At 39.7% G+C, this 24,477-nt stretch overlaps 1 protein-coding gene and 1 long non-coding RNA gene across 3 annotated transcripts; both read left to right on the forward strand.

The window, feature by feature from the left end:
* The first annotated feature begins 127 nt into the window (after positions 1-127).
* On the forward strand, positions 128-23,511 carry LOC124541126 (probable serine/threonine-protein kinase DDB_G0278901). 2 transcript variants are annotated; one of them, XR_006967192.1, is made up of 13 exons: positions 128-1,213; positions 2,666-2,800; positions 3,433-3,555; positions 7,027-7,230; positions 7,813-7,893; positions 8,482-8,631; positions 12,630-12,803; positions 13,797-13,945; positions 16,398-16,619; positions 19,912-20,033; positions 20,904-21,007; positions 21,400-23,115; positions 23,326-23,511. XR_006967192.1 is itself a non-coding variant. In XM_047118969.1 (12 exons), the coding sequence occupies exons 1-12, from the start codon at positions 610-612 to the stop codon at positions 23,022-23,024; spliced, it is 3,693 nt and encodes a 1,230-aa protein (XP_046974925.1). In that variant the 5' UTR covers positions 128-609; the 3' UTR covers positions 23,025-23,511. The 2 variants fall into 2 exon arrangements, 1 of the variants encoding a protein (XP_046974925.1); XM_047118969.1 differs by having other exon boundaries at positions 21,400-23,511.
* On the forward strand, positions 15,481-16,069 carry LOC124541127. The gene is made up of 3 exons (XR_006967193.1): positions 15,481-15,521; positions 15,682-15,751; positions 15,877-16,069. It is a non-coding gene; the product is annotated as an uncharacterized LOC124541127 (long non-coding RNA).
* Positions 23,512-24,477: the final 966 nt, after the last annotated feature.

Here is a 24,477-nt window from a genome sequence, read left to right on the forward strand (position 1 = left end):
ATGTTCAACGTTTAATTTCTGTTTTAATATATTTTTAGGATATTATCATTTATATATAAGCGAAAATATTTCCGCATAAAAAAGATGATATAATCGTGAAACGGACTGATACGGTCAATATGTCGGCGAGTAGTGAAATGTGTTTGTCAACATTCGATCGATTCTTGTTATAATTGCTTTTACAATGTTAATTGCGCCGCGATGTGAATAAAACAGCTAAATCAATTCCAATTATTCCATCTTCTTTACGCTTGTATAAAATGAATATATTTAACATATTCACATAATCAAACGAATGGTACAAATATGTAGTTGTTAAATACGTATAATTATTAAATATTCTTATTAGTACACAGTATTGATGTTTTCTATGAAAAAGACAAAAATAAAAAGTGTAAAGTTATAGTGTTATACAAAGTGGGTTACTATTTGAAAAGGTGGCGCATTGTCGTGAACAATACGGAGGAGCAAAAATCAATATTATGCAGTATCGTTGCCTAGCTGCAATTAGGTTGCACTAAATGACCTAATATACTTAAACTATCATCTCAGAATGATGTAGAATTAAGAAAATTTTAATAAGTGAAAAAAAAAATTATAATTACCAAAATGATGGAAGGTATATTATCGCAGAGAGTGACACCATTATTAAAATGTATGGTATTATTCCTCTTTATATTCACGGCCAAAGTTCTAACATCGCGACCTCACGAAGACTCTTCACACGACACAAGGAACAGTATATATCATCAAAAACCTGCCCACTATGTAAGGACCTTCACAAAATACCATCATAGAAGAACCATACAGTGGAACAATAATAATGCGCAAGATATCACCTCTTACTGGCCAGTAACACAAGACCAGCCAAAGGTAATTGGTAAAAGGAGTGTTGATATTCCAAATTCAAATGAACTGCTAGATATTGATGAGGAAAGGAGTCTGAATCAGTTGGCCTCTGCCTCTGTTAGAGGTAACATCATAGCTGGTGTTGATAAGAAATCCGCAGACTCTAGTAAAGATGATCAAAATAAATTATCCAATGAATTTAAGAAGTACAAACTGAAGCCAGCTGTTATTGTTACCGAGGCACCTACAATAACCGTTCCGACTATATCCTGTCTATATAAGATACATAGTGTGGCAATGAGTGTAACACCGTCTTATGATGATGAGAGAAATGCGCAGTTGATGGTGGAAAATGAAATATTTGGTATGTAATCAGTTGCTTTCAATGTATTGTCGATAATTAATATTATTTTTCTAGATTTATTGAAGGTGTTGCTATAAGTCTTATACATTTATAAGTTACAGTTGAAATAACATTTTTTAAAACACAAGCTATTGCTAATCTAGATAGAAATGTTGGCCCTAATAAAATGTGTAAGATTTAACACAATTGGCTAATAAATACGGCTTTAACAACAAATATGTAACACATACATACTGGCAGTGTAATATGGGGTGAAATATTGTTACATTTATGAACTCGACATTATACACATTTAAAATATAATGATACTATTTTTAATTAAAAGTAGCTTTACTTTTAATTTTCCATTAGGGACTGGACTAATTATCCTTAACATGGATTATGTAAATAGCCCATCAAATGTAATAGGTTTGTATAATCAACATGTAAATAAAGTACTTAGGTAATAGTATGTTTAATCATAGCCATATTTATGTTTGTAAACTCATATATAACCTCCTTTTTGCAATATTTACTTTTTGCGACAATAAATTATTATATAACAAAATATTTATTATATCATACTAGATATAAATAACTCTCAAGATGTAATACATTTAATAATAATGAAATTAAACCCTCATACCTCCTTAGTTTCTGGATAGCTTATTTTGGCCAGTTCATCATTATGGATGTATTTTAAGAATAATTGGTCAGTTTGAGATAATTGTAGAATTTCTAACACCAATACTGAATAACTTGCTATCCTTTTCAAAGTCACATGTGAGAAAGAGATAACTGTTTAGTATTAAAGATTTTTATGTACAGAACCAGCACTAGCGTCTGTGCCTAACTTGATAAATCTCTTAATTAAATTGTCATTTATATTATCTTTAATTAAAATTTTAAGATTATTTTATGTATAGGGAGTTGATGATAATTTCGGGGATCATATATTGTGATACTTTGAGACAAACATAATCATTTTCCCTGTTTCATCTATCTTTCCATTACGAATAAGAAAAATGAAATGATGTAGATATTATACATAATGTTTAACATATTACATAATTGAAAATTTAGGAGAAAAAAATTGTAACACATTTAAAATTAAATGCCATGTAATACTCATGAGTTTTGTATTGATATGACATAAAAAATATTGGATAATTCTTTAATTATTGGAGCATAATTGTGATAGATTATAAATAGGTTTTATTAGGTTAAATAACTGTTATACTTGTATTTTTCATTAATTGAGTATGGATTAGATAGTTTGTTAATAAATAAATGAAATTAATTAACTAAAGCATTGTTAGAATAAAAATGGAACAACCAATTTTATTTTTAATCTATGTTGATGTTTTTGCATAAAGACGTAGTTTATTAGGCCACTATCAAAAATAATAAAATGTAAATTTTAAAGTATAATCTGGTATTAATAATAATTAAATATAATTTATTTTTTTATAGATACCGGTACACTCTCTGAGACGACTCTACCAAATGGTGAAGTGGCTCAAGTTGAACAGTGCACTGATCCGAAAGCATTTTGCTACACTCTATGGCATCAGGATAACGAGGGAAACATCACCGTAATGGGACAAGGTTTGGGTTTTTTCATATAAATAATTCCTATTAACTTTTTACTTATTAACTTTATAATGATAACATAGCCATTCTTGAATATTATTATTCTAAATTGTCTTCAGAACACATCCAATATAATCTGACATGACAATCATACACAGTGGGTAAGAGTTCGGGCTCACAGTATACAGCTGTACAAGCTATCTTAGAACCAGCATTTATTGTTACCACTCGGGGCTTTACATCTTATGAGTTAGCCATCGGACTAACAAGGCAATAATTTGTATTCTATACTATACATACGAAGTTAAAGAGCCTGTTTGTTTCAAGATATTCACCTAAGGATCTTTAAGTTCAATTTAAAAAAAAGCGTTAAGTATTTAGTCCAAAGGTCCAGGGCTAGTTTCCTAAGTACATTTCAGTGGGTGAGGTGGTGACGTAGCATCTTAATTCCCACATTGTGAACACTTACGGTGTCAATGTCTGTAGGCTCTAGTGACCACTTATTAAAAAAAAAAAGTAATCGCCATTGAATTTAGATTAACGAACCGTCGTTTGGTTTCGGGTCGTCGGTAAGTATTCACGTGACACGCAACTAACGTAACGTTTTTTTTTTTTTTTTTTATCGTTACTTTTATTTGTCTCCACAGGCTGTTGGCGTTCGTCTCAGGCCGAAGGTTCGAATAGTTGCGACAAATGTACGAGGGTCACCGCGAGACTGCCCGGTAGCAAGTTCTGTTGCTGTACGAAAAGCTTCTGCAATGCTGACTTTAGTGAGTATTTTTCTTAAAATATCCATTAAAAAAGGTAGTAAAAATAACAGCCTGTAAATTACCCACTGCTGGGCTAATGGCCTCCTTTCCCATTACGGAGGGCTTGGAACATATTCGACCACGCACGAAATCATACACGTGTTCTAACCACTGGGCCATCTCGGCTCTCTAAATGTCCATAAAACTCAATATATTATACACTCAGTAATAAATAGATCACAACATTGATTACAATTACATATAATATTATCATATTTTACAATATGTATAGTGTAATTTCAGTAGTTCTGGATGGCCAAAATAATATTATCGTTCTACAATGATGCTCCAATCTCTCTATCTTTTGTTAGAATGCCACGCTTTTCCAATTTTTTTCTAATGACAGCTCAATCATATTTAAAATAAGAGATAGTGTTACATGCCAGTGTTAAATGCTATGCCATATAAAATAATATTAATTACAGTTTTAAAAATTATTGATTAATTATTACAATAATAATTGTATATAATAAAGTAAATTCAACAGCTCCTGCTATATTCATAATATGCAATAATAATGTGATATAAATTATGATATAGAATCAAATGTCATAACACCGTATGGCTAAGGTTACTCTAGTAACAATAGCTAAACTATATAAAAAAACTGCTTAAAAATAAATTGAATTAATTTTAATTTCGATTAAACTTAAATATGTTACAACTTTTGCTTTTTTTCGTAACGGTACCTGAAGAAGGTTAACATAAACATATCAATTTAAACCATTTTTATTAATGAGTTTCGAATCGCAATAGAGTTCAACTCCACTCAGAATGAGAGGATGTTTTATTCCGAGCCTGTGACATTTACAATGCTGTTCTCGCAAAAATGATTTCGTTACATACAAGTCTGAAGGCTTTGACCTAGACGACGACTTATGCTAAGTACACATAAAAGTTTTGAATATTATGTTTGAAACACCGTTTAATTCGAGGTCAACTCTGATATCTTATAACGGTTTTGCTAAGTTACTGATTCTATTCTGAAGTTCGAATATTCCTCGCAAAAATATTAAAAATAATTTCAACAACAAGAGCCTGTAAATTTCGCACTGCTAGCCTAAGGCCTCCTCTCCCTTTGAGGAGAAGGTTTGGAACATATTCCATCACGCTCTTCCAGAATGTCTATGAAATTCGACACATGCAAGTTTCCTCACGTTGTTTTCCTTCACCGTCGAGTACGAGATGAATTATACACACATAAATATTCAGTTGTACGTGCCTGGGCTTGAACCCGCAATCAGCTGTTAAGATACACGCTTTCTAAAAACTGGGCCATCGCAGCTCAAAAAAATAATTTGACTATCTAAGATTATATAACGTATGGGATATTTAATGCAAAGGTTTTATAATAGAACAGTCTAGAACGATCTCAACTAGGTCGATGACGTCAGAGCAGTTAAAGGCCACAATTATTCCGCCACTTCCGCCCTTACATATGGAAACTTAAATGATGTTTTTTTTTTCATATTTCTATTTCCTGAGTCTTGACGGAATTCAAATTCATTAACTAGTTTTGATCACCTACGTTTTTTTTACAAGTACTAAGGTTAACGTGTTTTTAGTATACATAAACAAGAAATGTCTTTTATCTAATTTAGGTATAAATATATAAAATAGAAGAGATTAACACCGTGGAACTTCTTAACTCAAGTAGTTTTTTTTATGCTATAGGTTGGCAAACGAGCATATGGGCCACCGGATGGTAAGTGGTCACCATCACCCATAGACAATGACGCTGCAAGATATATTAACTATTCCTTTACATCGTCAATGTGCCATCCTTGGGAACTAAGATGTTATGTCCCTTGTGCCTGTAGTTCACTGTCTAACGCACCCTTCAAACCGGAACACAACAATACTGAGTACTGTTATTTGGCGGTAGAATAACCGATGAGTGGGTGGTACCTACCCAGACGGGCTTGCACAAAGTTTACTACTACCACCAAGTTTCAAACATATCAGATTTTTCTACACTCATTTTAAAAACAATATTTTTTCTATTGCGAATACAACATTTTGGAATACCTTTTTCTCATATATTACGAAAAAATAAATTTGAACTACTTTTTTGACTATTTTAAGTGGCTTACAGAATGTGAATTTCCTACAGCTAGGCTAAGAGCACTCTACATCTTACACTTGCAAATATCCTCACAATGTTTTAATACACCGTATCATGTATATTTAAACCTAATTTTAAGTGAATGCTGGTCTGGATGTGAAACCGAACATCACAGTGGTCTCATACCACCCATAAGAGAACCCTAATCCCCATGTCGGTAGTTATGACAGTAGCATGCGAAAAGGATCCTGTGGCGCCCGCTGAAATAAAAAAAATGTTTACTTTTTATTTAATTTATTTTGCATTTAATATGTTCATTTAAATGCAAATCAATTGATATTGTTATAAAACTGTTAAATAATTCAATTTCTTTTTAATTATATAATTGATCCAAAGAAAACAATCTTGTGATAATTACTAATGTTTAACATATTTAGTGCATGCTGTGATTACCTATAAAAAGAAATACAATGATCAAGTGTGTTCAATTGTTAACTATATAATATTTGTAATACTATTGTCATTTCTGTTGGTGATCCTACAAAATAAATAAATAAAATCCGGAGAGGGTACCCCTAGTTTTTTAGTGGGGATTCTAGTGTCCTAGACGAAAGCTGGTCCCAAATACCTCACCACATACTTTACGTGGTGGAAACGCGTAATGCATTTTTGAGTGAGAAAATAGGTATTGGTAGTTCCCGCTCACCAAAAAGATAGTATTTCGTAAGGGTGAAACAGATGTAGGAGTCGAGATGGCCCAGTGGTTAGAACGCGTGCATCTTATCCGATGATTGCGGGTTCAAACCCAGGCAAGCACCGCTGATTCATGTGCTTAATTTGTCTTTATAATTCATCTCGTGGTCAGCGGTGAAGGAAAACATCGTGTGGAAACCTGAATGTGACAAATTTCATAGAAATTCTGCCACATGTGTATTCCACCAACCCGCATTGGAACAGGCCTTTAGCCCAGCAGTGGTAATTTACAGGCTGTTGTTGTTGTTGACACAGATGTAAGTTTTTTAAACCTAGTACTAACCAATGTCAGCTCTCGGGTCAGATGTGACACTACGGCTTGCATAAATTATAATACCTCATATAAAATATATATTTTTATTTAAATATATATATTATTTGACGACCTCCATGGTCGAGTGGTGTGTACTACGGTTTTCATGGGTACGCCACTCTGAGGTCCCGGGTTCGATTCCTGGCCGAGTCGTTGTAGATTACCATTAGTTTTCTATTTTGTCTTGGGTCTGGGTGTTTGTGGTACCGTCGTTACTTCTGATTTCCATAACACAAGTGCTTCAGCTACTTACATTGGGATCAGAGTAATGTATGTGATGTTGTCTCATATTTATTTATAGCAAATATAAAAGAAGAAACGGTAACGATAAAAGCCGAATCGACTATGGAAAGCGCAACGCATCCGAACTATTCAAACATCGTAGCGTCCGGCATCTTAGCGCTGGTGGCCATATTGTTGATGGCAATAGTCTTCAGAAAGATGTATTGTAAGAGGATGGAGCTGGACAAAGACGATCTGAGCGAAGGGATCGATATTGAAAAAGGTGAGTATCTGTATGAGATCCTGGGTCACTAATAGCATAACTCGATTGCCCAAAAATTATGGAAGATTATCGCAGCCGAAATTTCTCTTTACCACGAAGAGTAAATCCTGAATATATATTAGATAACAATAAATGGTAAAGTGTTATAGAGTTGTGGACTAGTTTTTTATAATGACTGAAAAAATATCTCCCAATTCGCAGTCCCAGGTTGAGACTTTATCATATAAATTCTATTATTTAAACGGGATCAGATACATTTAAGTGGTTTTGGTGAGAGGGGGGGGGGGGAGTTATTTTCGTATTTATGATATTCGTATTACTCATTCCAAAAAAAAACTTCTATGAATTTTGTTGTCACTTATTACCTTTACGTGTTAATTGTAATCAAACAAAAATGGCAATATTTTATCTTTACCGTCGAGACCTTATATATATTTTAGCGAACCATACGCTAGCGCGATTCAGGAATCGCTACCATCATAGAAATCTTCAGTACAAACATTTAACATGTTTTTACGGTTTCACAAATGTAGATAATATAAAATTTAATGCTTACATAATTTATAATTGTTTTTTTTTCAGGTGATATAATGGGAAGCGGTCCAGACGCTCTGGCAACAGGATTACTGTGTGTTGACAATCTCACCCTGATCGAACATATAGGTGAGTTGATTAACATCTAAATTAATACGTATTTTATATGAAAAAAAAATATATAAAAATAGACCTTATGTGTATAGCATTAAAGTAGCAATTGTTTTTTATGTCCTTGGCTGTTATATGTCTTATAATTATTAGAATTTAAACAAATTTTCAAAAATGTACCTTATACGAGTAGTCTTAAAGTAGCAATTGTTTTGGAGGATTTGACATAATTAGATCAGGGATGTTGATAGCAAAATAGACTTAATTATATGGAGTTATAAAGTAGTTATTCCTTTGGATATATCTAAGTGGTTTATTAAGTGAATCTCACATTGATACTTGGGCTCTTTTAAATATTCCTATTTCTAAAATTGTTTGATCTTGTATATAAAAACAATTGAATGGTGGTTTTAGATTAAAATAAGTCGACACTGTTTGATTATAAATTTAGCTTTCTTTTAGTACATTTTAAGAATAAGGACTTTGTCAAGTTTCCACTAGATGGCGTTGATCATCAACCTCTATATCATTCAATCTTATCTATTAATACTTTTTCTTAAATTTAAGTGTCAGTTTATTAGTTGGCATGGTTAATTTGTCCATCAGGTCAGGGTAAGTTCGGGTCGGTTTGGCGCGGCAGTCTGGCGGGCGCGCCAGTCGCTGTCAAACTGTACTCAGCGCCGTCCGCCTGGCACAAGGAGGCATCGGTCTACGCCGTGCCTCACTTGGCACATCCTAACATACTTCGTTACTATGGTATATATAGATTTTATTTATCTATATTTATATTATGAATGTGAAAGTAACTCTGTCTGTCTGTCTGCTGATACGAATTGTTGAACCGAATTTGATGAAATTTAGAATGAAGGAAATTTGATCTCCAAGAAATGACATAGGCTACTTTTTCTGCCTAACACATGGCAAGCAACACCCTAAAACGATATTATATCGAGAAACTTTTTGTTATATATTCGTGATGATCCATACTCATACACCAACAATAACAACAGCCTGTAAATTCCCACTGCTGGGCAAAAGGCCTCCTCTCCCTTTAAAGAGAAGGTTTGGAACACAAGTGGTAGTGCCACGCTGTATACCTTCGGGTTACAGCCGAATGGGCCGGCACGCCCGGGGAAGTACCACTCTCTCACTTAAAATCGGCGTAAAGTGGTAGTTATGCTACCGCGTTTCGTCCGGTAAGTGAGAGTTCCGGAGGCCCAATCCCCCTCCCCCCCAAAACTTGATGGTTGTGCAGAATTTGGTTAAATTACCCCAGGAGGGTACCATCAGCGACAGCGGTGGAGAATCCCTCTCTGGGCATCCATGCTCAGGACATACACCACCTGAGCAGGGATGCCCAGGCTGCCCTCCGAATTCTGGGGGGGGCAATTTTGCGCTCGCCACTGTTCGGGGCAAGCGGAGCAGGCATCATAAGGCAACCCCTACCACCCTCGCTGTGGACTTCTGCAACATAAGGGGACTCAACTCCAACCTCAACGCCGTTCACTACCATCTGGAAACGGCGAAGCCGGCCTTGCTCTTTCTAACCGAGACCCAGATATCTTCTCCTGCCGATACGACTTTTCTCTCGTACCCTGGGTACAAATTGGAATATTCCTTTATACCACGAGCTGGGGTATGCGTTTACGTCAGAGATGATATCTGTTCTCGACGCCTCGGCAGCCTTGAAGGACAGGACCTATCGATTATCTGGCTGCGTGTAGACTGCGATGACCATCCGCGAATCTATGCGTGCCTTTATAGGTCCCATAGCGGTAATGCCGAAACCGACCGACTGGTTGAGCACGTCCAAATGGCTACAGATTCCGTGCTTCAGCAGATTCCATCCGCAGAGATCATTATTTTGGGTGACTTTAATGCTCACCACGCAGAATGGCTCGGCTCACGCACCACCGATCATGCGGGTAGATCTGTTCTGGACTTCGCTCTAGCATATGATCTGACACAACTGGTCAACTCGCCAACGCGAATACCGGATGTGGAGGATCATACACCTTCCCTGTTGGACCTTCTGCTGACTTCACATCCGGATGGCTATCAGGTTATCGTCGATCCCCCTCTGGGCTCGTCTGACCACTGTCTCGTCCGGAGTACAGTGCCGGTTGTGCGGTACTCACGGCCTCGCTTTGTTGGGTGCCGCCGAGTATGGCACTACAAGTCAGCAGATTGGGATGGAATGCGGTCTTTTTTTGCATCTTACCCATGGGGGCAGATTTGTTTCTCGCCGGATGATCCGAACGCTGCTGCTGACTCTGTTGCCGATGTGGTGCTTCAGGGTATGGAACTATTCATTCCTTACTCTGCAGTACCCATCGGTGGCAAGTCCCAGCCTTGGTTTGGTCGCTTCTGCAAAACGGCATCACGCCGAAAGTGGGAACGCTATCAAACCTGGGCTAATGCATCTGCGTCTCGTGATGTAAATACCAGCGCATTTAAAAAGGAATACAACTCTGCCTCTAGGTCCCTCAAAAACGTAATTGCTAGAGCGAAGACGGAGTACATTGGCAGAATTGGCGGGAGACTGGTGCGTCTCCCTTCAGGAACACGAGCGTTCTGGTCTCTCGCTAAGGCTGTCTTAGGGAATTTCTGTCAGCCATCTTTTCCATCTCTGCACAGAGACGGTGAGTCATTGGCCCATACCGCGAAAGAGAAAGCTGATCTTTTAGGCTCTCTCTTCGCGTCGAACTCGACTCTGGATGACCAAGAAAAATCTCCACCAACAATTCCGCGATGTGATACCACGATGCCGGAGGTTAAATTCCGGCAAAGTGCAGTTCGTAAAGCACTTCTTTCCTTGGACATTCATAAGTCGAGCGGACCCGATGGTATCCCTCCAATCGTGCTACGGACATGTGCTCCCGAGTTGGCACCGGTCTTAACGCGTCTTTTCCGGCAATCCTACACATTAGGCGTCGTCCCGAATTCCTGGAAGACAGCTTTGGTGCATCCGATCCCTAAAAAAGGCAACCGCTCAGACCCGTCCAATTATAGGCCTATAGCCATCACCTCCTTGCTCTCCAAGATAATGGAGTCCCTTATAAACTGCCAGCTCCTGCGGTATCTAGAGGTGAACCAGCTGATTAGCGACCGCCAGTACGGTTTCCGTCGGGGTCGGTCAGCCGGTGATCTTCTAGTTTACCTTACTCACAGGTGGGCTGAAGCAGTTGAGAGCAAGGGGGAGGCATTAGCAGCCAGCTTGGACATAGCGAAGGCCTTCGATCGTGTATGGCACAAAGCGCTTCTTTCGAAGCTTCCTTCCTATGGGCTTCCCGGGAAATTATGCAATTGGATTACCAGCTTTTTGGCAGATCGGAGCATCAAGGTCGTTGTCGACGGTGCATGCTCTGACTTAAAATTCGTCAATGCTGGTGTTCCACAAGGCTGCGTTCTATCACCCACTCTGTTTCTTCTGCATATCAATGATTTGTTGCAAATCGGGAACATTCATTGCTATGCAGACGACAGTACCGTTGACACCTTATACACCGGCCGCGCTAATATTTCTCGGGAAAACGTCGAAGAGAACCGGAACAAACTTGTGTCTGAAATCGAGTCTTCATTAAACGAAGTCTCGAATTGGGGCCGGCTAAATCTAGTCCATTTCAACCCCAAAAAGACGCAAGTTTGCGCGTTAACCGCTAAAAAAACACCATTTGTCGTATCTCCACGATTTGAGAACATTCCGATAGCCGCTACAGGTAGTATCGGAATACTTGGCGTTGATATTTCGAGCCTCGTTCAGTTCCGCGGTCAATTGGAAGGCAAAGCCAAATTGGCTTCAAAGAAGCTCGGTGTGCTCAGCAAGGCGAGACAGTATTTCACGTCGGCCCATCGCCTAAAACTTTACAAGGCGCAAATTCGGCCTCACATGGAGTACTGCTCTCACCTCTGGGCGGGTGCTCCCCAGTACCAGCTCCTTCCATTTGACCGCATCCAACGTAGAGCGGCTCGAGTTATCGACGATCAAGCCCTTTCCGATCTCCTTGATCCTTTGGCTTTGCGTAGAGATGTCGGATCACTCTGCATCTTCTACCGAATTTTTCACGGGGAATGTTCCGAGGAATTGTTCGGATTAATCCCGGCTGCTGAATTTCACCTTCGGACATCTCGCCAAAATTCTAAGTTTCACCCGCACCACCTTGATGTCCGAAAATCCACAACAGCGCGATTTCTCAGACATTTTCTGCCTCGCACAACCACTTTGTGGAACCAGCTTTCGCCGGCGGTTTTTCCGAACCGATACGACACGGGAACCTTTAAGAAAAGAGCCTACTCCTTTTTGAAAGGCCGGCAACGCACCTGCAAGTCCCCTGGTGTTGCAGGTGTCCATGGGCGGTGGTAGTCACTTTCCATCAGGTGAGCCTCCTGCTCGTTTGCCTCCTATGCCATAAAAAAAAAAAAAAAAAAAAAAAAAAAAACATATTCCACCACGCTGTTCCAATGCGGGTTGGTGGAATACACATGTGGAAGAATTTCTATGAAATTTGTCACATGCAGGTTTCCTCACTATGTTTTCCTTCACCGCTGAGCACGAGATGAATTATAAAGACAAATTAAGCACATGAATCAGCGGTGCTTGCCTGGGTTTGAACTCGCAATCATCGGTTAAGATGCACGCGTACTAACCACTGGGCCATCTCGACTCTATCCATACTCATACTTATAGAAAAATAACTCGTATTACGTGGTAATAAGGTCTAAAGGACATCGTGATGTGTAATGTAATGTCGCAGGCAGCGACAGCCGCGCGTCGCTGACGGAGGCGGGCGGGCGCTCGCAGCTGGTTGTGCTGGAGCTGTGCCAGGAGTCGCTGCGGCGGCGACTGCAGCGCGAGACGCTCTCGTGGCGCGAGTTCGCCGGCCTCGCGCACGGACTCGCCGCCGCGCTCGCGCACCTGCACGCGCCCGGTACGTACGCACACGCACACACACGCACGCACATACACGCGCACGCACACGTACATACTGACTCATAGCTCCAAACGCACACGCACACACGCGCACGCACACACACGCACGCACGCACACGCACACACGCACGCACGCACACGTACATACTGACTCATAGGTCAAAAAAAAAATCTAAATAAATATTCAAGTGGGCTTTTTCAAGCGCACACACGCACGCACACACGCGCACGCACACGTACATACTGACTCATAGCTCAAAATCAAAATAAATATTCAAGTGGGCTTTTACAAGGACTTTTGAATCTTCATTTAACAATTAAGTGAAGCTACCACCTGTTCGGAAAGTATATTCTACCGGCAAGAAACTCAGTAGTTATAGTACGACACAACTTAGATGTCACATCGGCAAAATTCGTAAAACCGATCACATCCGAATTGAGTACGCTATCCCAAATTATAAATATTTATTTCTCATGCGAATATGATCTTTGCACAAACGTAATAACTTGTAATATCACATGACCTAATATATTCGTCAATTTGACGCGTCGATTTACATGCACTTGCTTTCTCTGACGCGTGAATCTATAGCGACGAATAGCGTCGAATGGCGCGATAGGGAGCTATTTGTATTGGTTGTGTAAATCGGCAGTAATCGGTTTTAATTTCATTCCATTGCATTTTCCGATGCTACATCTAATTTGTGTCATACTATATGGTTCTTTTTTATCTTACTCGAAAAATGCATTACGCGTTGACCTATATAATTAACTAGTAGGTGTCCACGACTTCCCGCGCGTTTTAAAGAGTTAGTTAGTTTTAAAGAGTTAGTTTTTTACTATACGTGCCTTCTCACTCACACACAGATAGAATCAGACACATACATACATATAAATACATGTGAAATATAATCACGCAATCACATCGCCGGTCAAGTATATAACATCATATATGTTGATACAAAGATTTATACGAATGAAATTCTTCCAGGAGCGACGAAGCCTTGCATAGTACATCGTGACGTCAACAGCGGCAACGTACTCGTGGCGCCCGACGGCACCGCCCGCCTGGCTGACCTAGGCCTAGCCCAGCCGTTGTTGCCTAGGCGCGATCATTCTACACCTAGTCGGATAACTGAGGTAACCAAAACAACTTATATTTGGACTGCCTTTTCGTTCTATTTGAACTTAATTACACAGAGACCTTAATAGATTATATACTTAAACCTTTCTCATGAATCTTTCTGTTTCTTAGTGAAAACCACATGAAAATCTGTTCAGTACTTTTTGAGTTTATCGTGAACATACAGACAGTAGCGAGTTGGGACTTTTGTTTTATAATCTGTAGTGATGGAAATGATGGTTATGAAGATTGTAATAAGTTTTTAATAAAGGAAAAATCTAGGATCAGACTTGGGAAGTTTTTGAATGCCTTTTGCAGGTCCCTGGTTAGGTTTGAGAGTTGAGTGAGCCCATGTAACTACCCACAAGGGATATAATATCTTAGTCAACACTTGGTCTAACATTGTCGACGTATAGAATTATTATGTTACCTTTCCAATGTTTATGAGTGATGATGACCCAATTGGTGATGGTGATTGACAAACCAACCGATTTATATTTAATATTAATAAATTGGTTGGTTTGACAATCACCTGACATTTAATATTATAAAGGTGAAAGTAAGAACTAGCGCGCACGTTACGACGTGACATTTGTGTCTGAATATGTACAGATGCAGACACAAACGTCACGTCGTAACGTGCGCGCACCTCTATACATATTCATGGACTCGACAAGAGTGACGAAACAGTCACCGTGACAAAAGTGACCAGTGCGCGCTAGTTCTAACTCTGTCTATCCGTCACTCGTTCATTACAAAATCAAAATAAACTTTATTCAAGTAGTCTTTTATAAGCACTTTTGAATCGTCATTTTACAATTAAGTGAAGCTACCACCGGTTCAGAAAGTAGATTCCACCGAGAAGAACCGGCAAGAAAATCAGTAGTTACTCTTTTTTAACATTCAAAAAATACAAAGTCATGTTAATTAAATGCAATTATTTAAATTAATGTATCCTGCTTGGAAGTCAACGGGCACGGTCCGCCCTTTTATCGTTTATAAAATCTTGTGTTGTGATTCGAATTTGATTGGTCGAGATGGCCCAGTGGTTAGAACGCGTGCATCTTAACCGATGATTACGGGTTCAAACCCAGGCAAGCACCGCTGATTCATGTGCTTAATTTGTCTTTATAATTCATCTCTTGCTCAGCGGTGAAGGAAAACATCGTGAGGAAACCTGCATGTGACAAATTTCATAGAAATTCTGCCACATGTGTATTCCACCAACCCGCATTTGAACAGCGTGGTGGAATATGTTCCAAACCTTCTCCTCAAAAGGGAGAGGAGGCCTTTAGCCCAGCAGTGGGAATTTACAGGCTGTTCTTGTTTGTTCTCTTGTTTTTGTCGAATTTGATGTAATTCGGTATGAAGGAAACTTGAACTCCAAGATAGGATAAGGCTAGCCTATAGCCTATAAGGTGAGCGACTAGGGTATAACATGTTAGCCTATAACGTGAGCGACTAGGGTATAACATGTTAGCCTATATCGTGAGCGACTAGGGTATAACATGTTAGTCTATAACGTGAGCGACTAGGGTATAACATGTTAGTCTATAACGTGAGCGACTAGGGTATAACATGTTAGCCTATAAGGTGAGCGACTAGGGTATAACATGTTAGCCTATAAGGTGAGCGACTAGGGTATAACATGTTAGTCTATAACGTGAGCGACTAGGGTATAACATGTTAGCCTATAAGGTGAGCGACTATGGTATAACGTGTTAGCCTATAAGGTGAGCGACTAGGGTATAAGGTGAGCGACTAGGGTATAACATGTTAGCCTATAAGGTGAGCGACTAGGGTATAACGTGTTAGCCTATAAGGTGAGCGACTAGGGTATTAGGTGAGCGACTAGGGTATAACATGTTAGCCTATAAGGTGAGCGACTAGGGTATAACATGTTAGTCTATAACGTGAGCGACTAGGGTATAACATGTTAGCCTATAAGGTGAGCGACTAGGGTATAACATGTTAGCCTATAAGGTGAGCGACTAGGGTATAACATGTTAGTCTATAACGTGAGCGACTAGGGTATAACATGTTAGCCTATAAGGTGAGCGACTAGGGTATAAGGTGAGCGACTAGGGTATAAGGTGAGCGACTAGGGTATAACATGTTAGCCTATAAGGTGAGCTACTAGGGTATAACATGTTAGCCTATATCGTGAGCGACTAGGGTATAACATGTTAGTCTATAACGTGAGCGACTAGGGTATAACATGTTAGCCTATATCGTGAGCGACTAGGGTATAACATGTTAATCTATAACGTGAGCGACTAGGGTATAACATGTTAGCCTATATCGTGAGCGACTAGGGTATAACATGTTAGCCTATAAGGTGAGCTACTAGGGTATAACATGTTAGCCTATAAGGTGAGCGACTAGGGTATAAGGTGAGCGACTAGGGTATAACGTGAGCGACTAGGGTATAACGTGAGCGACTAGGGTATAACGTGTGGTGCGTGGTAGGCGGGCACGCTGCGCTACCTGGCGCCCGAGGCGCTGGAGGGCGCGCTGGACCTGAGCGGCGCGCGCGCGGCGCTGTGCGCGGTGGACGTGTTCGCGCTGGCGCTCGTGCTGTGGGAGATGCTGTGGCGCTGCGCCGGCGCGCACGCCGCCCGCGCGCCGCCCTACCACCCGCCCTACCACTCGCACGGCCTGCCGCCGCGACCCACGCTCGCGCAGATGCAGGTACGCACACATCGAACTATCAATACATACTTTATTCCAACGCACACATCGAACAATCAATATATACTCGAGTAGGCTTTTATGCAGGTACGCACACATCAGACAATCAATATATACTCGAGTAGGCTTTTATGCAGGTACGCACACATCAGACAATCAATATATACTCGAGTAGGCTTTTATGCAGGTACGCACACATCAGACAATCAATATATACTCGAGTAGGCTTTTATGCAGGTACGCACACATCGAACAATCACATTATACTCGAGTAGGCTTTTATGCAGGTACGCACACATCAGACAATCAATATATACTCGAGTAGGCTTTTATGCAGGTACGCACACATCAGACAATCAATATATACTCGAGTAGGCTTTTATGCAGGTACGCACACATCAGACAATCAATATATACTCGAGTAGGCTTTTATGCAGGTACGCACACATCGAACAATCACATTATACTCGAGTAGGCTTTTATGCAGGTACGCACACATCAGACAATCAATATATACTCGAGTAGGCTTTTATGCAGGTACGCACACATCAGACAATCAATATATACTCGAGTAGGCTTTTATGCAGGTACGCACACATCAGACAATCAATATATACTCGAGTAGGCTTTTATGCAGGTACGCACACATCGAACAATCACATTATACTCGAGTAGGCTTTTATGCAGGTACGCACACATCAGACAATCAATATATACTCGAGTAGGCTTTTATGCAGGTACGCACACATCAGACAATCAATATATACTCGAGTAGGCTTTTATGCAGGTACGCACACATCGAACAATCACATTATACTCGAGTAGGCTTTTATGCAGGTACGCACACATCAGACAATCAATATATACTCGAGTAGGCTTTTATGCAGGTACGCACACATCGAACAATCACATTATACTCGAGTAGGCTTTTATGCAGGTACGCACACATCAGATAATCAATATATACTCGAGTAGGCTTTTATGCAGGTACGCACACATCGAACAATCACATTATACTCGAGTAGGCTTTTATGCAGGTACGCACACATCAGACAATCAATATATACTCGAGTAGGCTTTTATGCAGGTACGCACACATCAGACAATCAATATATACTCGAGTAGGCTTTTATGCAGGTACGCACACATCGAACAATCACATTATACTCGAGTAGGCTTTTATGCAGGTACGCACACATCGAACAATCACATTATACTCGAGTAGGCTTTTATGCAGGTACGCACACATCGAACAATCACATTATACTCGAGTAGGCTTTTATGCAGGTACGCACACATCAGACAATCAATATATACTCGAGTAGGCTTTTATGCAGGTACGCACACATCGAACAATCACATTATACTCGAGTAGGCTTTTATGCAGGTACGCACACATCGAACAATCACATTATACTCGAGTAGGCTTTTATGCAGGTACGCACACATCGAACAATCACATTATACTCGAGTAGGCTTTTATGCAGGTACGCACACATCAGACAATCAATATATACTCGAGTAGGCTTTTATGCAGGTACGCACACATCAGACAATCACATTATACTCGAGTAGGCTTTTATGCAGGTACGCACACATCGAACAATCACATTATACTCGAGTAGGCTTTTATGCAGGTACGCACACATCGAACAATCACATTATACTCGAGTAGGCTTTTATGCAGGTACGCACACATCAGACAATCAATATATACTCGAGTAGGCTTTTATGCAGGTACGCACACATCGAACAATCACATTATACTCGAGTAGGCTTTTATGCAGGTACGCACACATCGAACAATCACATTATACTCGAGTAGGCTTTTATGCAGGTACGCACACATCAGACAATCAATATATACTCGAGTAGGCTTTTATGCAGGTACGCACACATCAGACAATCAATATATACTCGAGTAGGCTTTTATGCAGGTACGCACACATCAGACAATCAATATATACTCGAGTAGGCTTTTATGCAGGTACGCACACATCGAACAATCACATTATACTCGAGTAGGCTTTTATGCAGGTACGCACACATCAGACAATCAATATATACTCGAGTAGGCTTTTATGCAGGTACGCACACATCAGACAATCAATATATACTCGAGTAGGCTTTTATGCAGGTACGCACACATCAGACAATCACATTATACTTTCCTCGAGTAGGCTTTTACGAGCACTTTTGAATCGTCATTTAATTACGTACGCACACATCAAACAATCAATACATACTTTATTCAAGTCGGTTTTGGAATCATCATTTAACAACTATTATAAGTGAGTCTCCCACCGTTTCGAAAAAAACGATTCTACCGAGAAGAACCGGTAAGAACCACTCTTTATGCCGGTTCTTCTCGGTACGAAAGTACGATAGTGAAGCTACCACCGGTACGGAAAGTAGATCCACTTTCCGTACCGGTGGTAGCTTCACTTAATTGTTATTTGACTGATTCAAAAGTGCTTATAAAAGCCCACTTGAATAAAGTTTATTTCGATTTTTTTTTTAATTGTATATGACCCGTGCGGAGCACATACAATCACACCAGCACCTTTGGTGAAATTTACGACATATGCCTTCTTTAAATAAAATATTCAATAGATGACCTCCGTGGTCGAGTAGTGTACTACGTTTTCACGGGTACGCCGAATCGAGGAAAAGTTCATTAGTTTTCAATGTTGTCTTGAGTCTGGGTGCTTGTGGTGCAGTCTTTACATATGACATTTCATAACACAAGTGCTTCAGCTACTTAAATTGGGAGAGTAATGTATGTGACATTGTCCAATATTTATTAACAGAAAAAAAATACACATATCATAATAGGCTAATTGTAACCAGTGTATATTATGAGTTTAAAAATGGTTATTTACTAACGAAACTTGAAAATAATACCTTATTTATTCAAAAATAATATATAATATAAACACAATATAACATACATATATAACATAATTAAAAATGCATTTTTTCAAACGTTTGTCACGTGACACAAAACGCTCCTGATTGTCCGGGCTTATGATGAAGTCACTTTCTTATGAACTTTGCTTTTCTACTATAAGTACCACAGATTAAAATACAGGAAAGTGACGTCACCGACCCCATTGCAGCGCCGATATTTTTCTCGATATTTTTCGGCAAATATGTATTAGAAACAAAAAAACATAACTTTTACTGCGTTCCTAAACTTCTACTAAATAATGTAAAATGGTTTTTAAAAACCAGTCAAATAGCCTATTGTAACTTAAGGGGGTGTAACAATAATTCCTTGTACCTTTCGTAGACGCTGGTGTCCCGTAACAAAGCTCGGCCGCCGCTCCCCAAGGGCCCGGTGGCGGAGTGGCGCGCGCTGAAGATAGCCTGCGACACGTGCGACGAGTGCTGGGACCACGACGCCGAAGCGAGGCGAGTGAACATATACATCATATATGATAAACTAGCCATACTATTTTATATATGTTTTATGATAAGATGATTGACTATACATGCTGTACCAACCATGTAACCAAATAAATTAAAGTAACAGCCGGTAAATTTCCCACTGCTGGGCTAATAGCCTCCTCTCCCATTAAGGAGAGGGCTTGGAACATATTCCACCACGCTGTTCCAATGCGGGTTGGTGGAATGCACATGTGGCAGAATTTCGATGAAATCAGTGACATGCAGGTTTCCTCACGATGTGTTTCCTTCACCGCCGAGCACGAGATGAATTAAAAACACAAATTAAGCACATATATAAAGTGGTGTTTGCCTGGATTTGAACTCGAAATCATCGGTTAAGATGCACGAGTTTTAACAACAGGGCCATCTCGGCTCGTAAATAAATTAAAATATATATATTATTCTCATTTATTATTTATGAAATGGTTGGACTCGTGTAAGCGGGACCCACTTTCATAACATCGTGTGTTATATAAGTAGTTAACGAATAAAAAAAATGATATAAAGAAAATTAGTTTTAAAATATTATGTTTCAATTATAACTGTGCATATCGTCTTCACCGCGCTCCAATTTATATATTATTTTCCCGCCCTTTTTCGATCTGTCACTGTCACAAGATGACAGATGCATAAATACACAGATAATATGTATACATATAAAATATTAGTCTACTTCTAATTAATATGTTCCTTTAGTTCTGTGTACACGTCTTCTATAAATACAAAAATAATGCTGGCTCTTTATGTTTATAAGTATAACTGAACTGAGTAATCTATTCTCTAATTTTACGGATAGTTCGAGAAATAATCCTGAGTCATAATAATATATTACAGATTAACAGCGGTGTGTGTGGAGGAACGAATGGCTGAACTAAAAATGATGCTACAAGTACAAGGACCTGTGATACACGATAATAACTTGCACCCCCACCCCCCCGGTAAGTTAATTGATGAATTACACTAATATACTTACTCGGTGGTAGGGCTTTGTGCAAGCCCGTCTGGGTAGGTACCACCCACTCATCAGTTATTCTACCGCCAAATAATAGTACTCTATATTGCTGTGTTCCGGTTTGAAGGGTGAGTGAGCCAGTGCAACTACAGGCACAAGGGACATAGCATCTTAGTTCCCAAGGTTGGTGGCACATTGACGGTGTAAGGAATAGTTAATATTTCTTACAGCGTCATTGTCTATGGGTGATGGTAACCACTTACCATCAGGTGGCCCATATGATCGTCCGCCAACCTATACCATAAAAAAAATATGCTGCAATACTGATCCATATTTGTTATATATTAAATATATTAAACAATTGTTAATTACTCACAGCGTCTACGGAACCACCGACCGCGTCACCGTTGGAAACAGATAAGAATTCGAATTGTACAGTTCGCAACGGTGACGTCACCACGCCCCTCCTATACCCCGACCCACACATAGGCAGGAACGCCTGTATCGAACGCAACACAAACACAAACACTCAGACGCACACAGTCGAACTAATACATAAGAGTCTCAAAGATATAACAACTACGGAACCAAGGCAGCCGAATATCGAAGAGAATTGTCTGTCCGTAGCGAGAGTGTCGCACAATAGAGTGCAGACTCGAGAAAATTCAGACAGGTTTAACGAGATCAGATCCTATCAACGGCCATTGGACTATGTCCAAAACGATGTGAGCTCCCACGATATCGATAGAGGTCCAAAAGAGACAAATCTTCTCCAAGATCACAAGGAGAAACCGAAATGGGGTATACGGAAGTTCTTCGAGAAGAAACTGAGTAAGCCAAAAGAGACAGAGGTCAAGTTGGACTCCAGTAATGCGATACAGAACGCAAAGGTCAGGACGTCGGTGGTCGAAAAACCGAGCAATATAACCTTCGATAGACCCACAAACCTTGTCCTCAGCGATGACAGGGCGTACAACTTCGAAGGCCCCTGTACGTTATCACCTCCAAACAAAACACTATCGCCTACAATGATAATGGAATCAGAAATGAATACGGATAAAATGTTCAAAGAGATACCGTCCCGTGACGATAGCGAAAGGAATCAAATATTCGCAGTGATCGTACCAAAAGTGAAACCAGCTGATCTGAACCACAGCAAGACATCAAAGGGCAGCTCCGAAAGCTTAAAGCGGTCTGTTAGAACCTCCATGTCGTCACAGAGCATTTTTAAAGCTGGCAACTCTGAATCAGAGGATTCGACGATAAAGAAACGATTGAGCTGCGACAATCGAATCATTACGAATTCGAATAGCGGACGATCTTCAAGAGCGAGTATCAATCTAGAACTTCAATATATCGATAATAATCAACATGAAAATTTCAACACGGAAAGTCCGTTCGATCTAAACTCGGATTGTTCCAGTAGCGAGGATGAACATTTGATGCTGCTATCTGAAAATGGAGGATCAAAGATAACAATGCAAGCTATACCGAGAATTGTCGATGACAAGAAGAAACAGAACGATGTCCTGAAAGAGGCGACCCAAGCGAAAACAGACTTCGGTTTCAATAAATATCACAATAAGTACGCGAATTTCGATAACGAATTCAGCGATCCGAACGATAAGGAGAATCTCGTAAACGGCTACAGTGGAGACAATCCAGTATACCTAGCAGCTCTGAACGGGGAAATAGACGCCGCCGATTTAAAACTGATACCTTCAAGTAGCTCTGATCCTGAGAAGTGTCCGAAATCACCCAAACCGGCATTGAAGTCGTTATCAATAAAACGGCAACATTCCCTAGAACAAGTCAGCGACATATTCTCTTCTTCCAGCGACGTGAACTTGCAAAATCCGGCTGGAAGGGTCAAAACGCCCGGCGATTTGCCGGTCGCAGTCAGAAGGGCCAGAAGGGATCGAGCGTTGCAGAAGGGGAGGGCGAGTGAATGTAATAGATTGAGTCTGTACGACGATCGAATGATGTTCGGTAACAGTTTGTGAATATGATTTTCAATGGTAAAGTTATTATTGTGATATTATTAACTTCGTATAGAATTTCCGATGCGGTTGATTTCGTCGTAAAGAAAAACCTAGAGTTATGTTGTCTTAAACTTTCGCGATTATTACACATTTAAATAAAACTAGTTATAACGGATTTTAATCTCGTATATTAATTATTTTTGACATCCCGACGTTTCGAGCACTTTACAGCGTTCGTGGTCACGGGTAGACTGACAGTCGGGTCCAAAATAATTAATATGCGCGATTAAAATCCGTTATAACTAGTTTTATTTAAACCTAGAGTTAGTTATTTTGTAATAAGCGCTGTCTTACTTGAATAGTCGGGTTGATCGGTGATGCGTCGCGAACAGGGCCGTATTTAGGGGAAGGCAACCGGGGCAACTGCCCTGGGGCCTCCACATTAGTGGGGGCCACAGTTGTCAGCAAGTTAACAAATACCGAGATATAGTCAAATTATAATAATGTTTTTATTTAATATATTAAAAGTTACCGATACAAGTAATAAATCATAGCTTACTGATTGAAATAAAAAAGTAATTAATTCATGATAATATAATTAATAGGTTGTTCACGCTTCTGTTTGTCTAGGGCCCCCACTGCTTTGTGGCCCGGGGGCCTCCAGACCTTTAAATCCGACTCCGGTCGCGATTATATCGAAGAGTTGGGCATCAGCTCGTTAGCACGCATGGTATTCGAAATATCCGAATGTTCACATTCGTAATATTTCTCCTTTGATACTTTTTTTATACTGACGTCGTCAGTATGTACAATAAAGAAGTAAATAAATCCTAATTAATGTCGTCGGATGCTGTCAGGTGGGTTTGGTGGTTGATCCGACATTTGGAAGACTATGTGAGCGAAATGGGTTTTGCAAGTCACCATCACGTTCGAGACGCTTGCCAAATAATAACGGCTAGTGTTGCCATGACACATAAATTAATAAATCATCAAATATTATTGGCAATTACTGTATTCATGAATTATAAAATAAACATCAAGCGCTGTTATCACTACATAGTATAAAACATAGTCGCTTACCGCTGTCTGTCCGTATGTTTTAGATCTTTGCAATTACGCAACGGATTTTGATGCGGTTTTTTTTATTAGATAGAGTGATTTCAGGAAAAGGTTTTTGTATGTAAAGAAACACTGATAAGGTTTGAAAAACTGTGTACGTTGCAATTCTGTAGTATATTTACTGGCAACATTGCACCCGTGCGAAGCCGGAACGCTAGTATAGCAACAAAAATATTCGGTAAGCAATACGTAATTTCTTACCTTTCTTCGCGACTGTACATGGCAGAACCGACCAACTCAGACAACGCGTCTTTATATAAATAAACGTATAACTATTCCTTTTTTTATAATATTAAGTATTTTAAAATCGGACCTATACTGTAGTTTTGTATTCTTAATTTAAAATTAGAAAAAA

This window comes from Vanessa cardui, chromosome 27 (genome assembly GCF_905220365.1).
Source record: "Vanessa cardui chromosome 27, ilVanCard2.1, whole genome shotgun sequence".
Taxonomy (NCBI): Eukaryota; Metazoa; Arthropoda; class Insecta; order Lepidoptera; family Nymphalidae; genus Vanessa; species Vanessa cardui.